Here is a 19,926-nt window from a genome sequence, read left to right on the forward strand (position 1 = left end):
TGGCTGGTAGCTGGGAAAACAAGGTGGAGTTTCTGGGACTAAAATTCCTCCCCTCCCAACAACCCTCTCCCTAGTCCTAGCATGAAAGCTTCTGAAAATTCATGGAGTAAAATCATGTGGCTGATGTGGTGCAAAACATACTGCCCAGGAAAAGCAGTAATGTTAGGGCCATGTATGGGACTGTGTCCAAAGCAGTGGGTGCAGACACTGCCTGGAAAGCAGAAAGAGGGATGGATGTGCTGGGGGTGTTCAAGATGTTAAGGTGATTTGTGCTCCTCCTTCATGGAACATTGTGTTTCCCCTAACCAAGAAGCTGTGGGGATGAGAGCTGCAAGTGTCTAATCTAATTTGATTAGACATTATCCTTACAGGATGCTGTATTGACAGCTACACTCAAACCTTTCTGACCCACTCATCTGTTGGCATAACGAGATTGCAGCTTATCTGATTTACCACGTAATATTCTCATGCCACCTGCTTGTACACAAGAATAAGCTTTCCTGCCTGCAGCCGTGGGAGCCCAGAGAGGATCAGAGCCATGTCCCTCGCCCCTCCTGGGCCAGGGTCTTCTTCTGTCCCCCAGAGTGTGGCCCCCATCCTCCTGCACATGGATTGTCACTTGTCACCTGGAGGGCTAGCATGCAAAACCTTATGGCTCTTGCTCAGCATCCTCCCCCTGTCCTTCCCCTCTGGCTCTCAGGGGCCTTCAGACGCCACCACAGCACTAGCTTGCCACGTGGGATCTCACCCCAGACTCTGCTGGGCCCCAGTCCTGGCCTGTGGTCCCAGCTGGTGCTGCCAGCCGTGGGTGGGATGCTGCCACAGCTTCCCTGCTACACACGTGGTCGAGCTGGCTGGGGCTGGACCACCTGGGGATGGCACCAGGGATGCAGAGGTCAGGGCTACCCTTCCTCACAAGCTCAGGGGCTGGAGAACCTCCTCCAGCCTGGGCAAGCACCGAGTCCTGCCCCTGGAGCTGGCAGAGGTGCAGAGTGGCAGCCGTGGGGACAAGTGTCCCCTAGGGCATGTGCTTGAGAACAGCTTGAGAGGTATTTGTTTTAGTGCAATCTGGCTATCACACAGAAATACAGCAATCTGACTGACACACAGAGCACAGCAGCAGGCTCTAGGTCTGCAGAAAATGCAGCTGAGCAGTAGCTGGTCATGCTAGAGCTGTATTTCCTGGCTGGCAGGACAGTTGATAGCTGAGCTGTGGCCAGATCACTGAGTGGTTATGATAATGTATAAATCCCCTGTACACTTGTGTGTGCAGGAGAAAGTGTACTGCTCTCAGTCCAGTTACAAAGAAGAAGCACTTTGTCACACACTTGCATTTTGGCCAGAATATTGACTCCACCTTGTCATGACAAAGGAACGTCAGCCCTCAATTTATTAATTCCTTTGGAGAATTACCCTAAAAATAGCATACAACTTTTTGTATTGCATTGGTGAATTGCAGGAATTAGTCAAAGATTTGTATCTGAATGGTTCTCATAGAAGGGACATGGCTTTCTGAAAGCACACAGGTCAGTTTGGTGTTTGTCAAGTCTGATTGTTACTTTTTTGAGAGACATTTATGAGGAAATTTATCTCTGCCATGCTGGAAGACTGGAAATGTGCCTGAGCCTCCAAGTCACCACAGGCTGGATGTGCCTTCTCAATGGCCTCCTCCTTCTATATATTGTAAGTAAGCACAGATTCTCTTGTTCTGAATTTCATTGAGAGATGGCTCTGTTAAAAAGTATTACAATACCGTAGCAGCAGCAATATTTCCCCTAAGTCCACATGAGTTTATTGTGTTTCAATTGGCAGATTGTATCCAAAGCTCTTAGCACAAATCACTGGACCTTGAATAAGAAGATTACTTCATTCATCAAATGTTCTGTGAAGCCGACGGACTAAAAAGGTCTTTAAACTCTTCCCAAACTAAGCCATGTGCACAAAATACTTCCTTCCTAAGTTTCCTCCCAAAATGGTCTGGGGATGGAATTAAGGAAAGCACAGTGGTGTAGGACATATGAAAACCCTTAGAAGGACCACTAATGGCACAAAATATGTATACTTAATTAGATGTACCCAGAAGTAAGTTTGCTTTTGCAGTGTCAGGAGGAAACAATAAAGAAAAGAGAAAACGCTCTAAGGAAAGATTTGCAGAAGTTGCAGAACAAGGGGACAGCATGACAGATGAGGGAAGTGATTTGTGGGAAACAGGGCCACAGTGGGGGGAAAAGGACAGCAGGATGGTTAGCGGAAAAGGAAGGGAGTATAGAAAATTACTCTACCTTCAAGAGCAACGGAAGAGCAAGTAATGAGAAATTAAAAAGGGCTACTAAGCTCATAAAAAGCTGTGGAAGCAGAAGGGTGGGAACAAGCATAGCCACCATGGGTAAGAAGAACTCAAGGCAGAAAAATGCAAGAAGAAGCTGGAAGTGCTCCTTCAGAACAGTACAAAGAGGTTTGCAGCATTGCAAGACAGACACAAGGATGCAGCAAAGAAGAAGTAAGTACTCATATTCTGAAAACCAGCAGTAGGGGTGGTCATGCAGGAGTTTCACTAGTCCCAACAGGAGTGGCCACAGCTCCCCACCCTCGGCCTTCAGACCTGCAGTGAGCCCTGCAGAGGTTTTGGTGATGTTGGGCCACACTGTGGCCTGCCTGCTCTTCCTTCTCTTCTTGTGGGCAGAAGGATGCTTAGTGTCCAGTTCCTACATCAGAGGTGGCTGCTGTGGTGGTACTTTTAATGGGCTTCTCTCTTTAAAGCAACCCTGGAGTTTTAAGTGTTTCCAGCTTGTTGCTCAGTCTGAAGCAGATGTAAGCTTAATCTTCAGGTGGAGTATTCCAGTTCTAAATTTATAGAGGTGGTAACATTGCGGCACTCTGAGAACTCTGGAACTTCTGGGATTGTCCATAAAATAAATAATTTTTCTGTGTAAGTGATGAGAAGTGTGCCATGGTGAAAACATGTCTGTGGGACACTTAAGCTATCTAAGGTTTTGAAGCTTTAAAGATCAGTCGCTTAAAACATAAAACAAACAAACAAAAAAAAATCATTCTCTCATATTTGACAGTTTCAAAAACTCCTCTTTCCCCACACTCCATACTTCCATCCATTTCTCCTGCAGAAGAAGCAGATATAGCAATCTAAAGTGCAGTTGTATGTGAAAGCCTTTGCTCATTCTCTTACCTCTGTGACTCACTAATCAGCCTTGGTTCAAGCTGCCCTCCCTCTGGGGTGCAGAAAGGTGCTCTAACCTAAACCTTCCCTCCTTGCACATGGAAACTGTGTCCTCTAACACCTACTAAGGCCAGGTGCTTGGCTAATGGCTTTTGACTGCATGCACATACAGATTTCCTTGGCTTTTGTAATTTGTGCTTCTGGTTTTAGCTTTTAAATCCATCATCAGGGCTGGCATGGACATCCTGGCTTACCCATAACTACTCAAGCTCTGTGCCAGCGATACCACTTTTGCAAAGAACCTTGAGATGCATGCCACGTAAGGAGCTGTATATATCCCACTGGAGTAATCTGGGGCAATAATCTGGAGGCAGAATTTACTCTCTGAAACATGTGGACATACGGCCTCCTGTTAAAACATGATTTGCAACCAGTTAGAGCCTATAGATTTATTTCTGCATTTTTTTGTGTCAAGCTGTTGCACAAACGAAAAAGAAAGAGACTTATAATACAACCTGCATGGTTCATACCTTCAGGGATATTCACATGACCTCTATGCCTCCTGTTTTTTGGAAGGCATTCTGGGAATAACACCAGGGATTAAATTAACTCTGGTCTGCTACCTCATTTCAAAATGTGGGAGAGGCTACTGCTACCTGAAAGAAACAACCTCCTTCCTATTGCCTTCCCTGAAAAGAAGAATAGGATCAGGCCATAGAGATATATCAGAAATCTTTTCAAGAGTAAAGACCTTATCTCCAGAGAACTGACTTCCTTTCCTATTTGCAGATACTTCGCTCCTTGTCCACAATGAAATGGCAGACTCTCCAGTCTTCTTGTGCAGAAAGGACTGGTCTTTACCCTCCAGGACCTGGCAGCTTGGCATGAAAAAGGCAAATATTTTATTTTTAAACTGATGTTGCAACTAAAATGAATAAACCTGACAATGTCTGGAAATGGATCCCCTCAGTAGTAATAAATATTAGATATGTATAGAGATATGTCAACAGTACGCCTTATAGTAAGTAGCAGAAACCTAAAAACAAAAAGTTCATCTTTTTATCTGATGGCCCCAAATAGTCTCTTTTTCATGAGGTTGCCTCAGTCTTTTGTGGCTGATCTTTTGGTAGCGATTAGCAACGGGCAGTTTGGGAAACTGCCACGACTGGAGAGGAAATCCAGCAGCCCACTGATCAAGCTGTAGCCACCATCCACACGGTTGTGCAGAAACCAGCAGACGGCACAAAACCTTAAATTTTCTTCTTTGGCCAGCAGATCACTGTGTTCTAAAATCCCACTGAAGGAAAAATTTTAGCCAGTTCTGCATTCACTGTTTTCAACAAAGGCAGCCACATATGAAAGGGTGTGGAAGAGAGGCTGGATCTTGCCGTTGGCTCTGAGAAAACCATTCCCTCCAGGCTGACTGCCCATCATGACAGAGAGGCTGGGGCTTCTTGACTTCACTTGCTTTGAGCTGCCCTCTGTTTCACCTGAAAACATGGTGACAAATGTGCCTTTTCCTGGAATGTGTTGTGTGCTCAGGAGCATGAGAGGCCCTGCTCTGCCAATTGTCAGTCAATACATTCCGCAAGAATTACACTATCATTTTCAGAAGGGAAAGGTGTATCTCAGTTCCTGTCATTTAAAACTGTGACGTATTTGAATACTGCCTGGAAAGTCCTAAGACAGTGATTTATGACGCCTTTATAGCCTAATTATATAACACACCCAAGAATCTTAACCTTGAACCACAGAAGAGCAAACTTCAAACAATTTCCTCTTCATCTGTATTGCACCACTCACTTCCTTGGAAAAGATCCATATTTCTGAGCAGAAAGCACAGAAACTGAAAACCTCGATTTCCATAGGCTAAATGTGGTGTCCCACTGTGGGGAAGCCTTTTTTCTCCTGTGCTTTGGCCTGATGAAGGAGTGGAGCAGACTATCACTGTCCTCTCTGCTCTTTGCAAACCTGGGACAGGGATGCGTGCTCTCCAGCAATGTCGCGTGACTTCCCCGAAAAACAAGCCCGGCATCAGCAGCACAAATTAGATCAAAAGCTAGAGGATCAAGTGCCCACGACTCATGGTGCAATAACACTGCAGAAGCTGTCAGGGGTGGCTCAAAATGCGTGTATGTGTAGCTGCTCTTCTGTGTCCTGGCAAACAAACCCACAACGTGATCGCCCGCTGGACAGCTGGGAACTTAATGCCTGGTGCAGGAGCATATTTAGAGCTCTCATCCTGTGCCACTGGCTGCTGAGCTAGCAGCACAGGTTTCTAAATCTGAGATGGCAGTGCAATCGCAGTAATTCCCAGAGCAGTTTACCCAATGCTTATTCCAATAATAAGGCAAAAGGAGGACCTGCTAGGGGCAGGAAGTCTGAAAGTGCTGGTGCTGTATTTCATAGGATAGGGAAGAAGATAAGATTAACCATCTCATCTGCATACTTGTTTTCCTACATGTCATTAAAACTACCCTTGTGCTGAGTTTAGTACACTGAATAGTCAGGCCACCTCTTCTACTAAAAACCAGCCAGTTTTTGTGAGTAAGTCTGGAACAGGCTCTTGGGTATTTCTTTGACAACCAAACCTGGTAGGGCATCTTTGTTTTTATAAAATCTGTTTCATGTTGCATCAAATTCAACAAATCCAGGAATATGTTTCAATGCTTTGATTCCTCTTATTTTTTCCCTATGCCCAGTACAAATGGTCATAATACTGAAAAAAGAAAGGTAAATTTGATTTTGTTTTCTTATTGCTCTAAACAGCAAATAATGCAGTGACAGATGTTATGTTCACCAGCTAAAATCTTGTGCTGTGATTAGCTATTATTAGCATGTATCTAATCCCCAGGGGATTAAGTGGTTCATCTAAGCATGGCTTCGAGTGTCACCTATGTCTCACATGGACATCAACTAATCTCTTTTGTTGGAGACAGATGAAGTGATAAGTGTTTGAAAGCCTTCTAATTTACAGAAAACACTGCAGTTTGTTCTCAGACAATTCCCCATGTCAGGATGAAAGAACACATTTTATATCCAGTGTCAGGCCCCTTTAAAATCTAATGGGCATCTAGCTCTGAACTGCAGTTAAAGAAATTGCTTTTTATGTGACTCTCTAAGTGGCCAAGCAGCCCCTGTGTGTGCTTGCCCAGGTTGCCTCTGAAGTCACACAGATGGCATGAACAGGATAGGTTCAGTCACGATGCTGCGTGCAAAGTACCACTGCCTCCCTCCAAAGTGTAAATGGAAGCTGCACAGAGGCCTAATCAAAGTTGCCTCTGGCAGCAAGCATGGACAGCTTTTTCCAGACAATGGGCAGCCCTAAACAAGCTGCCTGGAAAGCAACAGAGTTCACACAAGCTACAGACCAAAGCTGTGTGCTTCTGCTTGGGAAGTCCTGGGCAAGAGGAGGTAAGTGATCACTGGAGCAAGCCCAAAACATCCAGAATGCTTGAGCCTCATTCTGGAAGTCCAGACTGTTGGATCAGAATCAAAACCTTCAGGACTTCCTGGGCTCCACAGGAACAGCAGGGCTGTCCCTACAGCACTTAGCACCCAGCGTGAGGGATAACTGCTTGCAGCGTAGATCTCCCAGGTGAGCCTGGGATAAATAGTTCAGGAGCAGCCTTTGCAGTCAGGGCAAATTTTGGGTGCTTGGGAATTGCAGGCATGGTTTGCTGCCAAAAGTACTCTTCAAGTTATTTATCCCTTCTTGCCTTTTTCTGATGCATTGTATTCCCATGAAAGGCTACCAGAAGCAACATTTTGGGAAGGAGAGAGCTGTGGTATTTACATAACTAGAAATGTTGACAAAATTATCTAGGAAGAATGTACATAAAAATGTTTCATTGCACAGGAGAGTTGATCCAATATCAAATACCAAGACTGGTATTCGGTATTTGATCAACTGATCAACACATCAAATCCCAAGATTTTAATATGAACATGAAGGCTAAACTGTATTTTTTGCACTTTTTTGTCCCCTCCTCTGTGTTGGTAATGCATAATATCTTCCTACTCTTGAAAGGATCACCTTAATTTGATGATACAGGTACGAGAAGAGCTAATTGTGTACCTGCTCCACACAAGTTGTCAATACACGTGCCTATGCGGATGCGTGTGTATAGTCCAAGTGTTTCTCTAATTAATGCTCTGTGCTTATTCTCCTAACATGTGTTAGAGGCAGAAAGACTTCACTGAGACAAAGCAGTGGTACAATCAAATCATCAGATTTATTAGCTTTCTGGGCAGCTTTTTCCATTATGTAAAAGCTGTGTTTGTATTAGTATAGCAGTCAGACCCACCAGCATGAGGATTACAGTTGGTTTTTACATAATGGATTATCCAAGATTAAGTGTTTTATTCAGGCACAAGAGCAAAAATAACCAATTAGTGACTTTGCAGATTCCTTATTTAAAGGGAGCTGGAGGGCAATTGACACAAAACTTTCCTCCTACCTGCAGCCCAAAGACTGAAGCAGAGTAGTCTCAAGAATCTCCAATATCTCTACTCAGCAGGTAGGTCTCTCTTCAGCAGAGGTGAATTTCTTGCAGCAGGGAAATGCAGATTGCATGTCAGCAGCTAGGAAGAGCCTGAAGTGTAGCTGCATGGGTGTTTGGGGTCTGGGTTGATAGCTCAGCTTGAATGGTGCTGACAAGCATTGGGTACCTGTTATATCTTGGCATCAGGACAGGTATTCAATGACAAATACAAGAATGTATAATGATGGTTCTCTCTTCCCAAAGTCTGAGAAACAAATGTGCTGGGATACGAATGAGCTGGAATACCCAAGGAGAAAAACAGCCATGGGCACCTAGTGGTTGTGCTGCAATGACAGATCAAGCCCTAGAAAATTAGTTTTATTTGTCATGTTTGTTGATGGAATGGTTAGAGGGCAGCAAAAACCAAGGTGTATTATGCCATTAGAGTAGGCACCTTAGGAAAGGCCTAAGAGGAGAACTGGTGATAACGAACATGGCTTTGCTGGCTTGAAAGCAAAGTGGACACTCACTGTGAAATAATTAGAAAAAACATCTTTACAATGTACAGTGCTTTACTGGAGCTCATCACAGTATTTATCCTCCTGTGAAAACAAAATTCAAAACATTTCAAATTTTTACCAATTCTTACTGAACTTAACCATAGTCTGGCTTGATTTATAATACAAAAACACAATGAACTGCATTACTACTTCTGGCAAGCAAATTCGTCTTCCAAACTAATTGCCATTGATGCTCAGTTTTGGCTGAATTTAGGCACCATAATTACTCAATATCTATCAGTGGAATAGCTGGTTGTCTACTTAGTATGGAAAGAAACTAGTTTTAAAATGATGGGAATGCATCTGTAGCATTAGCTACCTCCATCTACTGCATGAAAGAAACCCCCATGTTTGCTTTTGTCTTGCAGGATGAAATACGCACAGTATGTTTTCCTGGCCTCGGTCTTCTACACTGTTGAATACAGCCTAGCTCAGACTTGTGCAGTGGAGTCTTTCTCTGTGAAAGACAATTTTGATCCAAAAAGGGTAATTACAGTTACTTCAATAGTACATGTGAAGAAGATTTATATATAAACTGTTATTCCAGGTTATGAGTTTTGTTCATCTAAAGGGATTCTTCACCAAAAAGTTACTTCATTCATATTCTGTCTTGCCGAAGCTGTTCGTGTAGTTTTCTTTGCTCTGTACTGTTTAACCTTATGGACACTATGGCCTTGAAAGCCAGGGATGTTACTAGAGCCTATCTTCTGTTAGGTCGGCACAACTTTGAGCTTTGAGCAGTTCTGTGAAAGGAACAATTTAGATCCACATCAGAGAGGAAACTCAAGCATAGCCCTAGGTACTTGCATCCACCACTAGTCATTCTTGGGAGTCATAGCAAACAGAAATCCTACCTAGTCTGGTATGCTGAATGCTGACTCCTGTTCAAACATTTAATTTGTGCTTCTGAGGAGAAAATGAGGGCTAACCAGCTGTTGGAAAGGTCCAGAAGTGTGTCAGTACCTATTTTAACTAATGGTCAGCAAACACCACAATTCCAGGGGCAGCTGGGATGTGGCGAGCAGTTTCTCTTACAAGATTATCTTTGCTGGAAACAAATCATGTCCGGGGAAAGCTTTGAGAATATCCCAGTTTTAAAAAGTCAGTCTTCACTTGGGCTCCTGTATTTGGGAATTACAGCCTTGCAGGCTTAAGCAGATAACTTGTCTAACAGATGTCATTAGCTTCACTGGAGAATCAAATTTAACATAGCTCCTGCTCTTCTCAGCATTTCTGTTAATTTTAGTCTTAGAATAAACTGATAATGTTGACTTTTAGGGCTTTTCCTCTCTGTTAAGTCACCTGTTAAGATCTTGTTTTCATTTTACTAGATAGCTCTTGTACATTTTCAGGGGTCCGTTATGAGCATGGATATTGTCTTTCCCTTAATCTCATTCCATTTCTCTCTGCTGTTACCCTCCCCAACACACCCTCTTCTTATTTCGAGTATGTAGTCATCACTTTCTGCTTTGCTGGGCAGACCCTTTTCCCCATCAGAGATCAACTGTGGCCCACGGCAGTCACAACAATTGTCTCCAGCCAGCTTGCTACAGTCTTTGTATTTGCAATTGGATATTGTTGAATTTGGTATGGTATTCCATGGAATAGAAGGGGCTTGAAAAGGAACAGGGAAGAACCAGTCTGACTCTCAGAAGATGTCTTAGGATGGAAAACGCCTTCCGTGTGGGGTCACTGTGACCCCATGGTCACACTGGAATGTCTCACTTGACAAGGACTACACGCACACAGCAGTGCAGTGCTAGACCCACTCCTTCTGGCACAGAGGCAAGGGCTCATCAGGCAGCACTGATCTGTGCGCTACATTCCCACCCAAACTCAGACTGGCATTTATCAGGCAGAGGGGAGTTAGAAAGGCACTCAGATCACAAAATTGTTTTTGTGCTAATCTTGCCATGGTGGCTAGTCCAGGTACTAATACACTTTTATGACAGTATGCAGGGAAATGGTATGCCCTGGCCAAGAAGGATCCAGAAGGTCTTTTCCTTCAGGACAACATCTCTGCTGAATACACTGTGGAGGAAGATGGCACAATGACTGCGTCCTCCAAAGGCCGAGTGAAGCTTTTTGGGTGAGCTTTCTTGACTTTCAGCTCTAGTTGCTGTCATGAGGCACTGGATGAGGGGGACATGGATGATGATCTACCCTGAACAACACGGCTGGGTTTTCTTCATCAAAAAGGAAACTTTAGCCTAAGTATTAGATTAGAAGCTAGAGTTAGGCACTTTTGAGTACTGAGTTTCTGCACAGCCTGGCTCATGTTTGGGTTTGTCACAAAACTACTGCATAAAGTCAGTTATTAAATCAAACCTTGATTGATGGACTGGTTAGATAAATTAATTGCAATTAAGTACAGGAACTAATGAAGGCTGTGGAGCTGTGAGGGCAGGACAATGCTTATTTCACTGAGAGGTTCAGGGGAAGGAGAGGAGCATTACTTTCACAGACGTCACAACGCAGTGTTGGAACAGATTTCCAAGGAAAACTTGTGGTTAACTCTTAGATATTATTGCAATGCCTGAATGGACAGATGGCAGGAAGCTTAGAGTTTTGTCTGTTGGTCATGATTACTACAAGGAATTAGAGCTTGTAAAGAGATTAAATAGCTTTCTGAGTGCAGAAGAGAATATCTGTGGCTTACAATATGCCAACACTAGCAGGCAACTGTGAACCTTGTACATCTTAACAGTGCAGAACTCCAAGATATTTTGGGAATGGGCAAATGAGGTTTTGCAAGCATGCCACACTGGGCAAGGGGGAGATGCCTGAAAGGACTCTTTGGAAAACAAGTGGGGTCTCAAGGCTGCTGCAGATTTTATTTCTGCAAAGGCAGGATAAGGGGAAGTGCAGCCAGAGCAAGGAAGGGAATTAGGACTCTCCCACCATTTCACAGATCCAGGTAATGCTTGGCAAACAGGTGAAATGTGGATGGCATTCAAAGAAAACAGATACCAAACAGAGAAGGGCACTGGAACAAATGGGCACCCACAGAGGTCTCAAAGACTGTGGCAGCTTTTCACCAGCTTCGCAGAAAGGCTGAAACTATTACTGTGCTAGTAACAGCCGTTCCTGTACCCATACTGCTGGGAAGGGATAGACAGGGGAGAGCCAACCCCCTGCCTCTTCCTGGGGCACAGCTACTGACCCCAAAAAAGCCCAAATGCAGCTGAGCTCACCCAGCAGATTGCTAGCAAGGAGACATTATTGTGCTTAGTGGCTGCCTGCTTGTACAGAAATGAGTAAAAAGCTTTCTGAACTGAAGGAGGGCCAGGGCACTACCCCAGCCACAGCGTGGCCATACAGCAGAGGTGGGGACCAGACGGCAGCAGCAACACTGGCAGTGTTTGTTGGGGGAGGGGGGCGGGTGCGTGTCACAGATTTGCATTACTTAATGACAATGAATTTGCTTTTAGAAGGGCCATGTCCAATGCCTGAGGCAGTTGTGCCCAAGTCCTGAGTGAGGGGCACCCATTTGAAGCTCTCATGATGCCAGATTTTACCTTGAATCTTTGGATCTTGTTGCAGTTTCTGGGTGATCTGTGCTGACATGGCTGCTCAGTACACGGTACCTGACCCAACCACTCCAGCAAAAATGTATATGACCTACCAGGGACTGGCCAGCTACCTCTCCAGTGGCGGTGAGTTAAATTCTCCAGCCTCCTGATGCTAGCCAATAGCTTACAGCTGTCCAGATGTGTGTTTCCACATATGAACAGGAAAAATAGTTCAGTTCAGATTGGTCCCAGTGAAGACAAAACATCCTTTTGGGGCAGGATGCTTTATCCAAGCGGTGCATTTCATCTCCACAGAAAGGGAAACATCCAGAGACTCTCCAGAGATCCCTCTAATACACTATACATGTTAACAAGGAAGCTTAGAGGCATTGGGCCATACACAACGGGCTTGCACAGCCAAGTGTGGTGTTGAACCTAGCGAAGCTATACTTCCTGGGACATTACAAAAGTGCTGAGGTTGTACTCCTCATAGCTAAACCGAGGAGACATGTGGACCCACAGCTCCACCCCAGCAACAAGACACGTTTCTCCTCAGACAGACACAGCTGGACTCAAAGAAATGGAGCTGCTAAGTCCGCCTTTCAGAAACTGCTCATGTGAACCTGTTACATGCCCTTCAAAGCCCATCCTTTGTGCCCGAGCCTCTCATAGGTGCAGTTCTCCAGCTGTGGAAGTTGGGGAGGACTTCTAATGTATAAAAAAGAGGTACATTCCCTTAGCACTGGCAGGTAAGCCACATCAAAAAGAACTTCGTTGAACAAGGCTAGAAAACAGGAATGCTGTACTGAGGCTTCCTGTATAGGAAATGTAATCTGTACTGCATGTCTTTCCTTCTACCATGCTTGAGTAAGCAACATAAAGAGATACTTTGTCACTGAAAATCCTAGTCCTCCTAATACTTCTAGCCTAAGAAACTAACGATGAAAATGCACTAAGGATTGCAGGGGAAATAATGGTCTCAAGACGCCCTGTGCTTGTCCCAGTTCTTCCCCTCATGGTGTGGAGCGGTAAGCTGGATGTGTGACATGATTATAGATCCTCTGGAAAGCTATCCCTGCCATGTGAAGTTTGCTGTCTCCCTGCCGAAGGATCCGCCCCTGCTCTGTTGTGCCCACTGTGACAAACCCGTGTGCTCTGATTTTTCAGGGGACAATTATTGGGTGATTGACACTGACTATGACAACTATGCCATCACCTACGCCTGCCGCAGCCTAAAGGAGGACGGCTCCTGTGATGATGGCTACTCCCTGATCTTCTCCCGCAACCCCCGTGGCCTCCCCCCAGCCATCCAGCGCATTGTGCGCCAGAAGCAGGAAGAAATCTGCATGTCTGGCCAGTTCCAGCCTGTGCTTCAGTCAGGTACTTGGGGTTAATTAGCAAGCTCCCATTGCATTTGCTGTTAATGTGAGAACCACAGCAAATTCAGTTTTCTTTTTCGGCAACCTTTTCCTCATGTTAGATCTAATAGGAATAGAGCTACAAAGGGAAATCCATGCAAGGACAAGAGCCTGCTACAGGCTGGTTCTGCAGCCTTAAGATTGTTACTTACAGGAATCCTGTGTGTTGAAACTGGTATGCTACCAGAAGATCAGCCTTGTTACTGCAGTAGACAGGACAGGGATGGATGCAACAAGCCATGTCTTGGCCATATGCACAATAGCACCTTACCCTGGATCTGTGCAATATCCTCCAGGAAAATATGCACTCCTTAGTTCCATCATGACTTGTGTCCTGTGTGGTCTGAGTAGCAGGGATGACAGGCTCTGAGAAGCATTTCTGACGGCGGCTGCTGGCAGTGGGAGTCAGCAGTTGCACCACATACATGCAAACAGACCATCTCTAAAGTCCATTTTGAGGGATTTTTCTGGAGGTACAGGAATTGACCTAGTTCAAATGCTATCCATGAAATAGGCATCTACATTTTTAGGGCTATGCAGGAGGCAGAAATTCTTCTTTGTTGGCAGTTGAGCACCCACACCCTTCACAACCTCACTACCTTGCCTGGAAGTTGACCCTTTACTAAGCCACACAGTACACCTGCTCTGCACTGTGGGACAAGGAATGGCACCTAAAACCTCCTGAGCAGCATGTTGTGCCAGCCAGTCCTCCCCTACACAGAAGGTACTGGCATCACCGGAGGCCATGGGCATGGCATGGGCATCCCTGCCCCATAGCCCTGGGCACTGCTCCCTGTCGGAGAGGGAAGGCAGCTGCGCTGCAGGGTCATGGCTGGATGCCCAGGAAAGCCGAAAGTCCACAGCTAGCTGGGAAAGGCTGCCTGTATCTGTGCCAATGTAAATAGCAACTTTTGCACCCTGCATCCTACTCTTGTACTGTGATTCAGAAGTACCCTAGGAAGATTGTAGTTATAGCTTCACGGGAGACTTAGATGCCGTTAAAGCACCTTGCAAATTTACTTACACAACTAAAGTTTATTCTCCTTTCTTTCTAGGGGCCTGCTAAAAGTACGCTTCTGATCCTATCCTTAAGCGCAGAAACCAGACCTCTTGAAGTTGCCACTCAACTAATAATATTAAAAAAAAAAATCATAGTATGGAATAGTGTGTTTTTCCTGAAAAACACATGAAAACATTGGGGGATCTTTAAACAGTGTGCAATATAATAGTGATATTTGAATTTTCAAGGGAATACTTAATGTGGCATTTGTCAATAAATGTTTTTAGAAAAAAAGGCACCTCTGGAACTGGTTTTTATTGCCTGGTGTTCTGTCATTGGGTAGCAGAAGGACTGAGGGTGCTCACTGAGGAGTGGTGAGACAGCAGCCAAGAGTGTTCCCAGTGCAGGAGGGGCAGTGTCACTCCTAAGCACTGAACAGGGGGGCAGGGCAAGGATGGCGAGAGGGACACGTCACCTGACAATGCTGAATGTCAGACAAAAGCATGGTTATACGGTAAGTCTGGGATTCACCTAGAAAGTCCAGCCAGCAAGTAAGAGCAGCAAGGCACATTGGTGAGATGGCTCCAGCCAAAACCAGGACTCGAGAGCGTGTCTGAGGCAGAGCTCCCTGTAGCAAAGCTCCCAAGAGGACAATCACAAATGCCATAAAACAGTGGCTACTTTCAATAACACTAAACATTACTTTAAATGAGCAGGTTCTTGCATTTCTAATGGTGTTACCAGGAATTTGCTCCCCTCTGTCTTCATAATCCAGATTTCAGTATCTGAAAGGTATAGAACTGAAAGATATTGAACAGTCTGGGTTTATGGGACACAATTTCGTAGATAGAGAAAACCAAAAGAGGAGTACCTAGAAATCTCCATGTAGAAAAAAGGTAACCTGAGTCAGCATTATAGACATGTATTTCCCAGTGCTTTTAGTAAAATTTGTGTTTCCTAGTAATAAAAATACCAGTCTAGAACACCCCAGCATCCTGCTGAACTCTGCAGTTTGACAACTACACAATTTTTTACAAGCTATAATTACCAATCACAGAGGTAAGACCAAGCTGAACAGCCCCTATTCCAGGGGCTTCCAAACGGTGTGTGGAACAAGGGTGATGTTGACTGAAGACCTTCAGAGCACTACACTGTTAAACAGCTCCTGCAAGATGCTTGCACAATCTTACCTCAATAACCAGAAAGAGTATAGAAACCAAAGACCAGAGACACTTTCCAGGACCAGAGACATTATCCCAGAGATGCAGCAAAGTCTCTCAAACTTGTATTTCCCAGGATTTCCTGGCAATACTTGTAAGGCTCTCAACCTGCTTGAACAAAGATGTCCTTGCTCTTCAGGTCTAGGAAAAGCTACCCTGAGGGAAAAAGATTGTGAGCTACCACCTAAAGCTAAGGACAGAAATGGAGCACTGGCATGCAATGCTAACAAAACCCCACAAAGACAGCGAACTACTGAGTACTGAAAAAATAACAGCCTTTTCTGCTGGACTAAGTGCAAGGTCAGTGCATTGATTGAATGTTCTCCACTTCCACCCTTCTCCCAGCAGGAAGTATTGGGGTGGAATCTGTGACCTTAGGACTTGTAAAACAACTGATTAGACAACACTAATCAGTTACTTCACTAGCTTCAGCTACTCCTTAGCTGAAGGACTGTGGCCTTTGGCCAAAACTGTCAGACCAATACTACCCGTCTTAGAGAAGTGGAATTTTTAATGTCTATGGTTATACTACTTGTATGACCAGAGCAGATGAGTGCTGTAGCAAGAAGAGACAATCAATATGCAGGACCCAGTACATCCTTATTGTGCTTGGTACAGTCTGTCCAGACAAGATAGGCAGTGAAATTCCTCCTCAGCCACCTGAGACAAAGCCTGCAGGATCACAGAAATGGAGCTGTGATTGTGGCTGAAGACACCACAAATTTCATGCACCTCAGGAATTGTACTTGAGGTGCATTTTTCAATCAGGACTACAAGCAAGTCCCCACAGTATGATGTGGGAAGTTAATGAACAGATGGGAGTTACATTATATCCATTTGTCTCCAATGACTGCAGGAAATGCGAAAGACAAGGCAGGATAGGGCAGGTGGTCATGAGTATCCTGATGAGATTTACACTTCCCTTAAAATTCTGTTGAGTTCAACATGAAACATCTCATGTATATCTAGAGGCAGACATCTTCTGTCTGCTGTTTGAGCTGGCTGATGAAAAGAAGTCTATTATTCCTGGGGTTTTAGTGTGTGTATAGGTCCCAAGTCATAATCTCTGTCCTGCGCAAACTTTCCACTAACAAGACAAAATAAAAAAATTGTTTATGCATTAAAAGGACTGTTGTTTTGTCCTCAGAAGGTCCTCTAGTGCTGGCAGAACGACTATGACTGTGCAACAGCAGGAGGGACCCTGCAAGGATATTGTCCTTCACATACCAGTGAACCCCCTCCAGCAAGGACACTGCAAGTCCTGAGATCAGACACAATAATACCACTTTGAGTTTTCCACGGGTTCTGGTAACTGAGGCAATCTATGCATTTAGGTTTCTACTTCAGCCTCGACACTTTTTATAGTAAGATCCTTTCACGCTTTATTTTTATGCAATGTTGGAACTTCCATGAGTCGAGCTACCTTTTTACCCCTCGTGCTGGTATCCATTGCGAGCAGCTGTGTGGTACTTGGTTGCTGGCTGGAGTTAAAACATGGCAGTCCTTGAGAATAGTCTTTACTTTCCAAGATTAAGTTGTTGACATAAGAGTTGTAAGCAGTTTCTAGAACACAATGATCAGATCCTGTTTTTACAGGGTTCATGTGAAAGATTAAAAACTGGTTTTATTTGCTTTCACAAAAGATGGCAACAAATGTAGCATATACACAATTAGACAATGTAAAATACTCAGCTGAAAGGTTCTTTCAGTTGCAAAATGGTTATACAGCCTCACAAGCTTTCATTTGAAGCGCAGGCAAATAATCCCCTTGCAGTTGCAGTTACATATTCCTACTTGGATTAATGAACAGCAAAAAACATACATGAGTGCTCCACAGCCTTGCTTTGGTTATGACACTACAGAACTACTAAGCACCTGCTATTCACACCTGGTGCTATGGATACTTGGCACTTCTGAAAACTCAAACTGTAATGGGGGGCTGATCACTACATGTAACAGAGGAGACTAGTTAAACATGCAATTTAGGAAACACTATCAGAGTCAGCAACAGATGGTTACAGAAATCTCAAGTTTCAAGTACTAAACAGCGTTTCTCTATAGACATTAAATGATAAAAAAAGAAAACGCCATTTCAAAACTTTTATAATTTGTCAGAAATAAACTCATACCTGGAAATACCAACTTCTCTTCTCTCTGTAATTGTTAATACATGCTCATTTCTTAAAGGAATGAGTTTGTATCATAGCAGCAAAGAAGATTTTCAGAAGAAATCTTCTATTTTTCATGGTTTGCACATATAAATTTTCATCCCTGCATAAAAAAAATCAATACTATTCACTACAGCTATGTTTCTTCTTATTTTTCTTTTTTTGTTGTTTTTTCCTTTTTTTTTTTTTTTTTAATACACCTGTAACTAGTACATAATCCTTGGTTTGATAAAGACTGCTATATTCTGATTGCGAGGGTGGGAAAATTTTAAAGCAAAAGGGCTACTCAGGTAGGACATCCTAACACACTAAACATACTGTCCTCTCAAGTTCCTACATTTTCCGCTGCTTCAGACACACTAAAATCTCTCACGACCCTATACTTAGTATTTCTCTAAATTGTTTTAATTGTGGTTCTACCTCGTACTAGCAAAACAACATGAGTTAACTGCCAGATTTTACTTAACTGTGTACACTGGTTCTTCACTCAAGGGAAATTATCACAAGTTTAAAATGTATTTTTACTATCTCCATCCAAAAAGAATGTCTTAGCAACTTTTCTTAAATTTAGAGGATTTCCAATTCAGTAGGACCTATGGCCCTTTTTTCTTTTGCATGTATGGACAAGGAATTGGAGGACTAAGATGTGACAAGTGCCTCTTATTAAAACATAAATGAGGCAAGAAAGATTTAATCTGAATTCTGTGACAGAATAAATCTTTTAAGGCTAATTTGCAGTACAAGCACATGAACAAGTAACCAGCAATATACAAGGCCACATGTCACATGCACTGACTTCTTGCATATGTTTCTTTTCTGTGCTGTAAAAGTTGAGGGTATTTGAGGTAGTTCAGCTCTCTCCTACTGTGCAAACTTGGGCACTTCTTTTTTCAGAGACCCGAATGTTTCATCAAATACGCAGCTTTTGTTGTTATGTTGGTGAGGTGGCTGATGTCAGCAAAGAGAGCAGTAGGGGATTTGTTTGTGTGACAAAGTCACTCCTCTTATGGAAAATACTCTGGCTGTTTTCACTGGCATTATCCTTCTCTCTGCAAACCTGTTAAAGGCAGAGCTCAAACTGTGCCAGTTGTGAAAAGAGAAAAACAAAGCAGCACCCCTGCAATTTCAGGGAACTTTGCTGTTTACATAAAGTGTTTGGCAGCGGCAAGCACAACCAGTGGTGATCTGTAGCCTATGATCTAGGGCTATCACACGCTTCTGCACAAGCTTTGCAAAGCACAGGAGCTCTAACTGTTTTTTGCTAATATCCCAAGTGTCGTAAGTAGCAGCCCTGCTACATTCAAGGGTGTGCTGTCCCATCATATGAGAATATAAAAGGTTCTAATTAGTGTTTCAGCTTTCTCCTGGCCATGTAGAGCTACTCAGTCTGTGAGGGGAGGTGTTAGCTGTAAGGGCTGAAGGACACCAGGCTAGGTGACAGCAATGGAGAGAAAGAGGGACTTATAGGGTTAGTGTCTCCACCACAAAGAGGCAGCAGCTGACGGCCAAAGTGCAAACAGGTGACTTGGGCAAAAACAAAAAAGACAAAAGGCAGGGAAGTCTGGAGGCTAGTGCTTTATGTGCCCTCTCCACTCTGAGAATGAGCTGATACCCCTTCCTCTACCTATGGGAAAGAGCTTTGGCATCCATGTAATGGTGACAAATACTGAGAAAGCTGGATGGAAACCCCTCTGTGAGAGTGAAAAACCTCATACACCTAAAGACTTGGCAAGTGCTCTGAAATAACCCACTCTGACTAACTAGCAGGGAATATGGGATCCTTTACCTCATGCTCTGAATGTGTCTGGTTGCTGTACACTTTTCCATCAAACTATTAAGTCAAGACAGCCTGGCAAGCTAAGTCAGCCAGCTCACTCTTAGACAGATCCTCCGTGGGCCTTTGTTACCATCCTCACTCACACAGTGAAGCAATGGTTCTGCTCCTGCTACAGTTTGTGACCTCTATAAATCTTAGCTTGCCCTGGCCATTAGCTCAGTGAAAAAAGGGGAATAATAAATATTTATTCCCATAATTCCAGTTACCAGGCTGAATCCCTGTCCTACGGCAGCCTTTTACCAGATGGGTTGGCAGTTGTGGTTGTTTGATAATGCTCTCTTTTGTGCTGTGAAGAGTTAACAGGGGCAGTTGCTTCTAACTTGCATTCCTAACTTCATCAGGTCGTTTCCATATGCCCTCCTCAGCCTGGGAGGAGTTTATTTTCTGGGGAGTTGTCATTTGCAAGGAACATACACCACTCTGACACCAAGCCAGGCACCACTCTTCAGCGTCACTTGAAAGCTTCAACGTACCCCACGGGAAGAGAGGACAGGCCTGCCTTGCCCCAGTAGTCAACGGCACGCACGCGGTAAAAGCCGGAGACTGAGCTTC

At 44.1% G+C, this 19,926-nt stretch overlaps 2 protein-coding genes across 6 annotated transcripts in view; one reads left to right on the forward strand and one right to left on the reverse strand.

Moving 5' to 3' along the window:
* Positions 1–1,532: 1,532 nt before the first annotated feature.
* Positions 1,533–17,993, forward strand: LOC130264719 (purpurin). Of its 4 annotated transcripts, XM_056513141.1 has the most exons (6): positions 1,533–1,683; positions 8,588–8,705; positions 10,172–10,308; positions 11,763–11,875; positions 12,899–13,111; positions 14,205–17,993. In XM_056513141.1, exons 1-6 carry the CDS (start codon positions 1,661–1,663, stop codon positions 14,213–14,215), a joined length of 615 nt encoding a protein of 204 aa, XP_056369116.1. In that variant the 5' UTR covers positions 1,533–1,660; the 3' UTR covers positions 14,216–17,993. The 4 variants fall into 4 exon arrangements, with proteins under 4 accessions (XP_056369116.1, XP_056369114.1, XP_056369117.1 ...); XM_056513139.1 differs by lacking the exon at positions 14,205–17,993 and having other exon boundaries at positions 12,899–14,021; XM_056513142.1 differs by lacking the exons at positions 1,533–1,683; positions 14,205–17,993 and adding an exon at positions 7,373–7,695 and having other exon boundaries at positions 12,899–14,021.
* IDUA (alpha-L-iduronidase) overlaps positions 16,968–19,926 on the reverse strand; it is a 45,501-nt gene continuing 42,542 nt past the window's right edge. For both annotated transcript variants that reach the window (XM_056513138.1, XM_056513137.1), the window contains one exon: positions 16,968–19,926. In XM_056513138.1, coding sequence (XP_056369113.1) covers positions 19,826–19,926 — 101 coding nt within the window. In that variant the 3' untranslated portion in view covers positions 16,968–19,825.

This window comes from Oenanthe melanoleuca, chromosome Z (assembly GCF_029582105.1).
Source record: "Oenanthe melanoleuca isolate GR-GAL-2019-014 chromosome Z, OMel1.0, whole genome shotgun sequence".
Lineage (NCBI taxonomy): Eukaryota > Metazoa > Chordata > Aves > Passeriformes > Muscicapidae > Oenanthe > Oenanthe melanoleuca.

What these genes read in the sequence shown, in the direction of transcription:
- LOC130264719 (XM_056513139.1), top strand. Translation starts at nt 1,661, where the DNA reads ATGGCCTCCTCCTTCTATATATT. An exon ending in GCCTCCTCCTTCTATATATT is followed by an intron (nt 1,684 to 8,587) that starts GTAAGTAAGCAC and finishes TTTGTCTTGCAG; the next exon opens with GATGAAATACGCACAGTATG. An exon ending in GGCCGAGTGAAGCTTTTTGG is followed by an intron (nt 10,309 to 11,762) that starts GTGAGCTTTCTT and finishes ATCTTGTTGCAG; the next exon opens with TTTCTGGGTGATCTGTGCTG.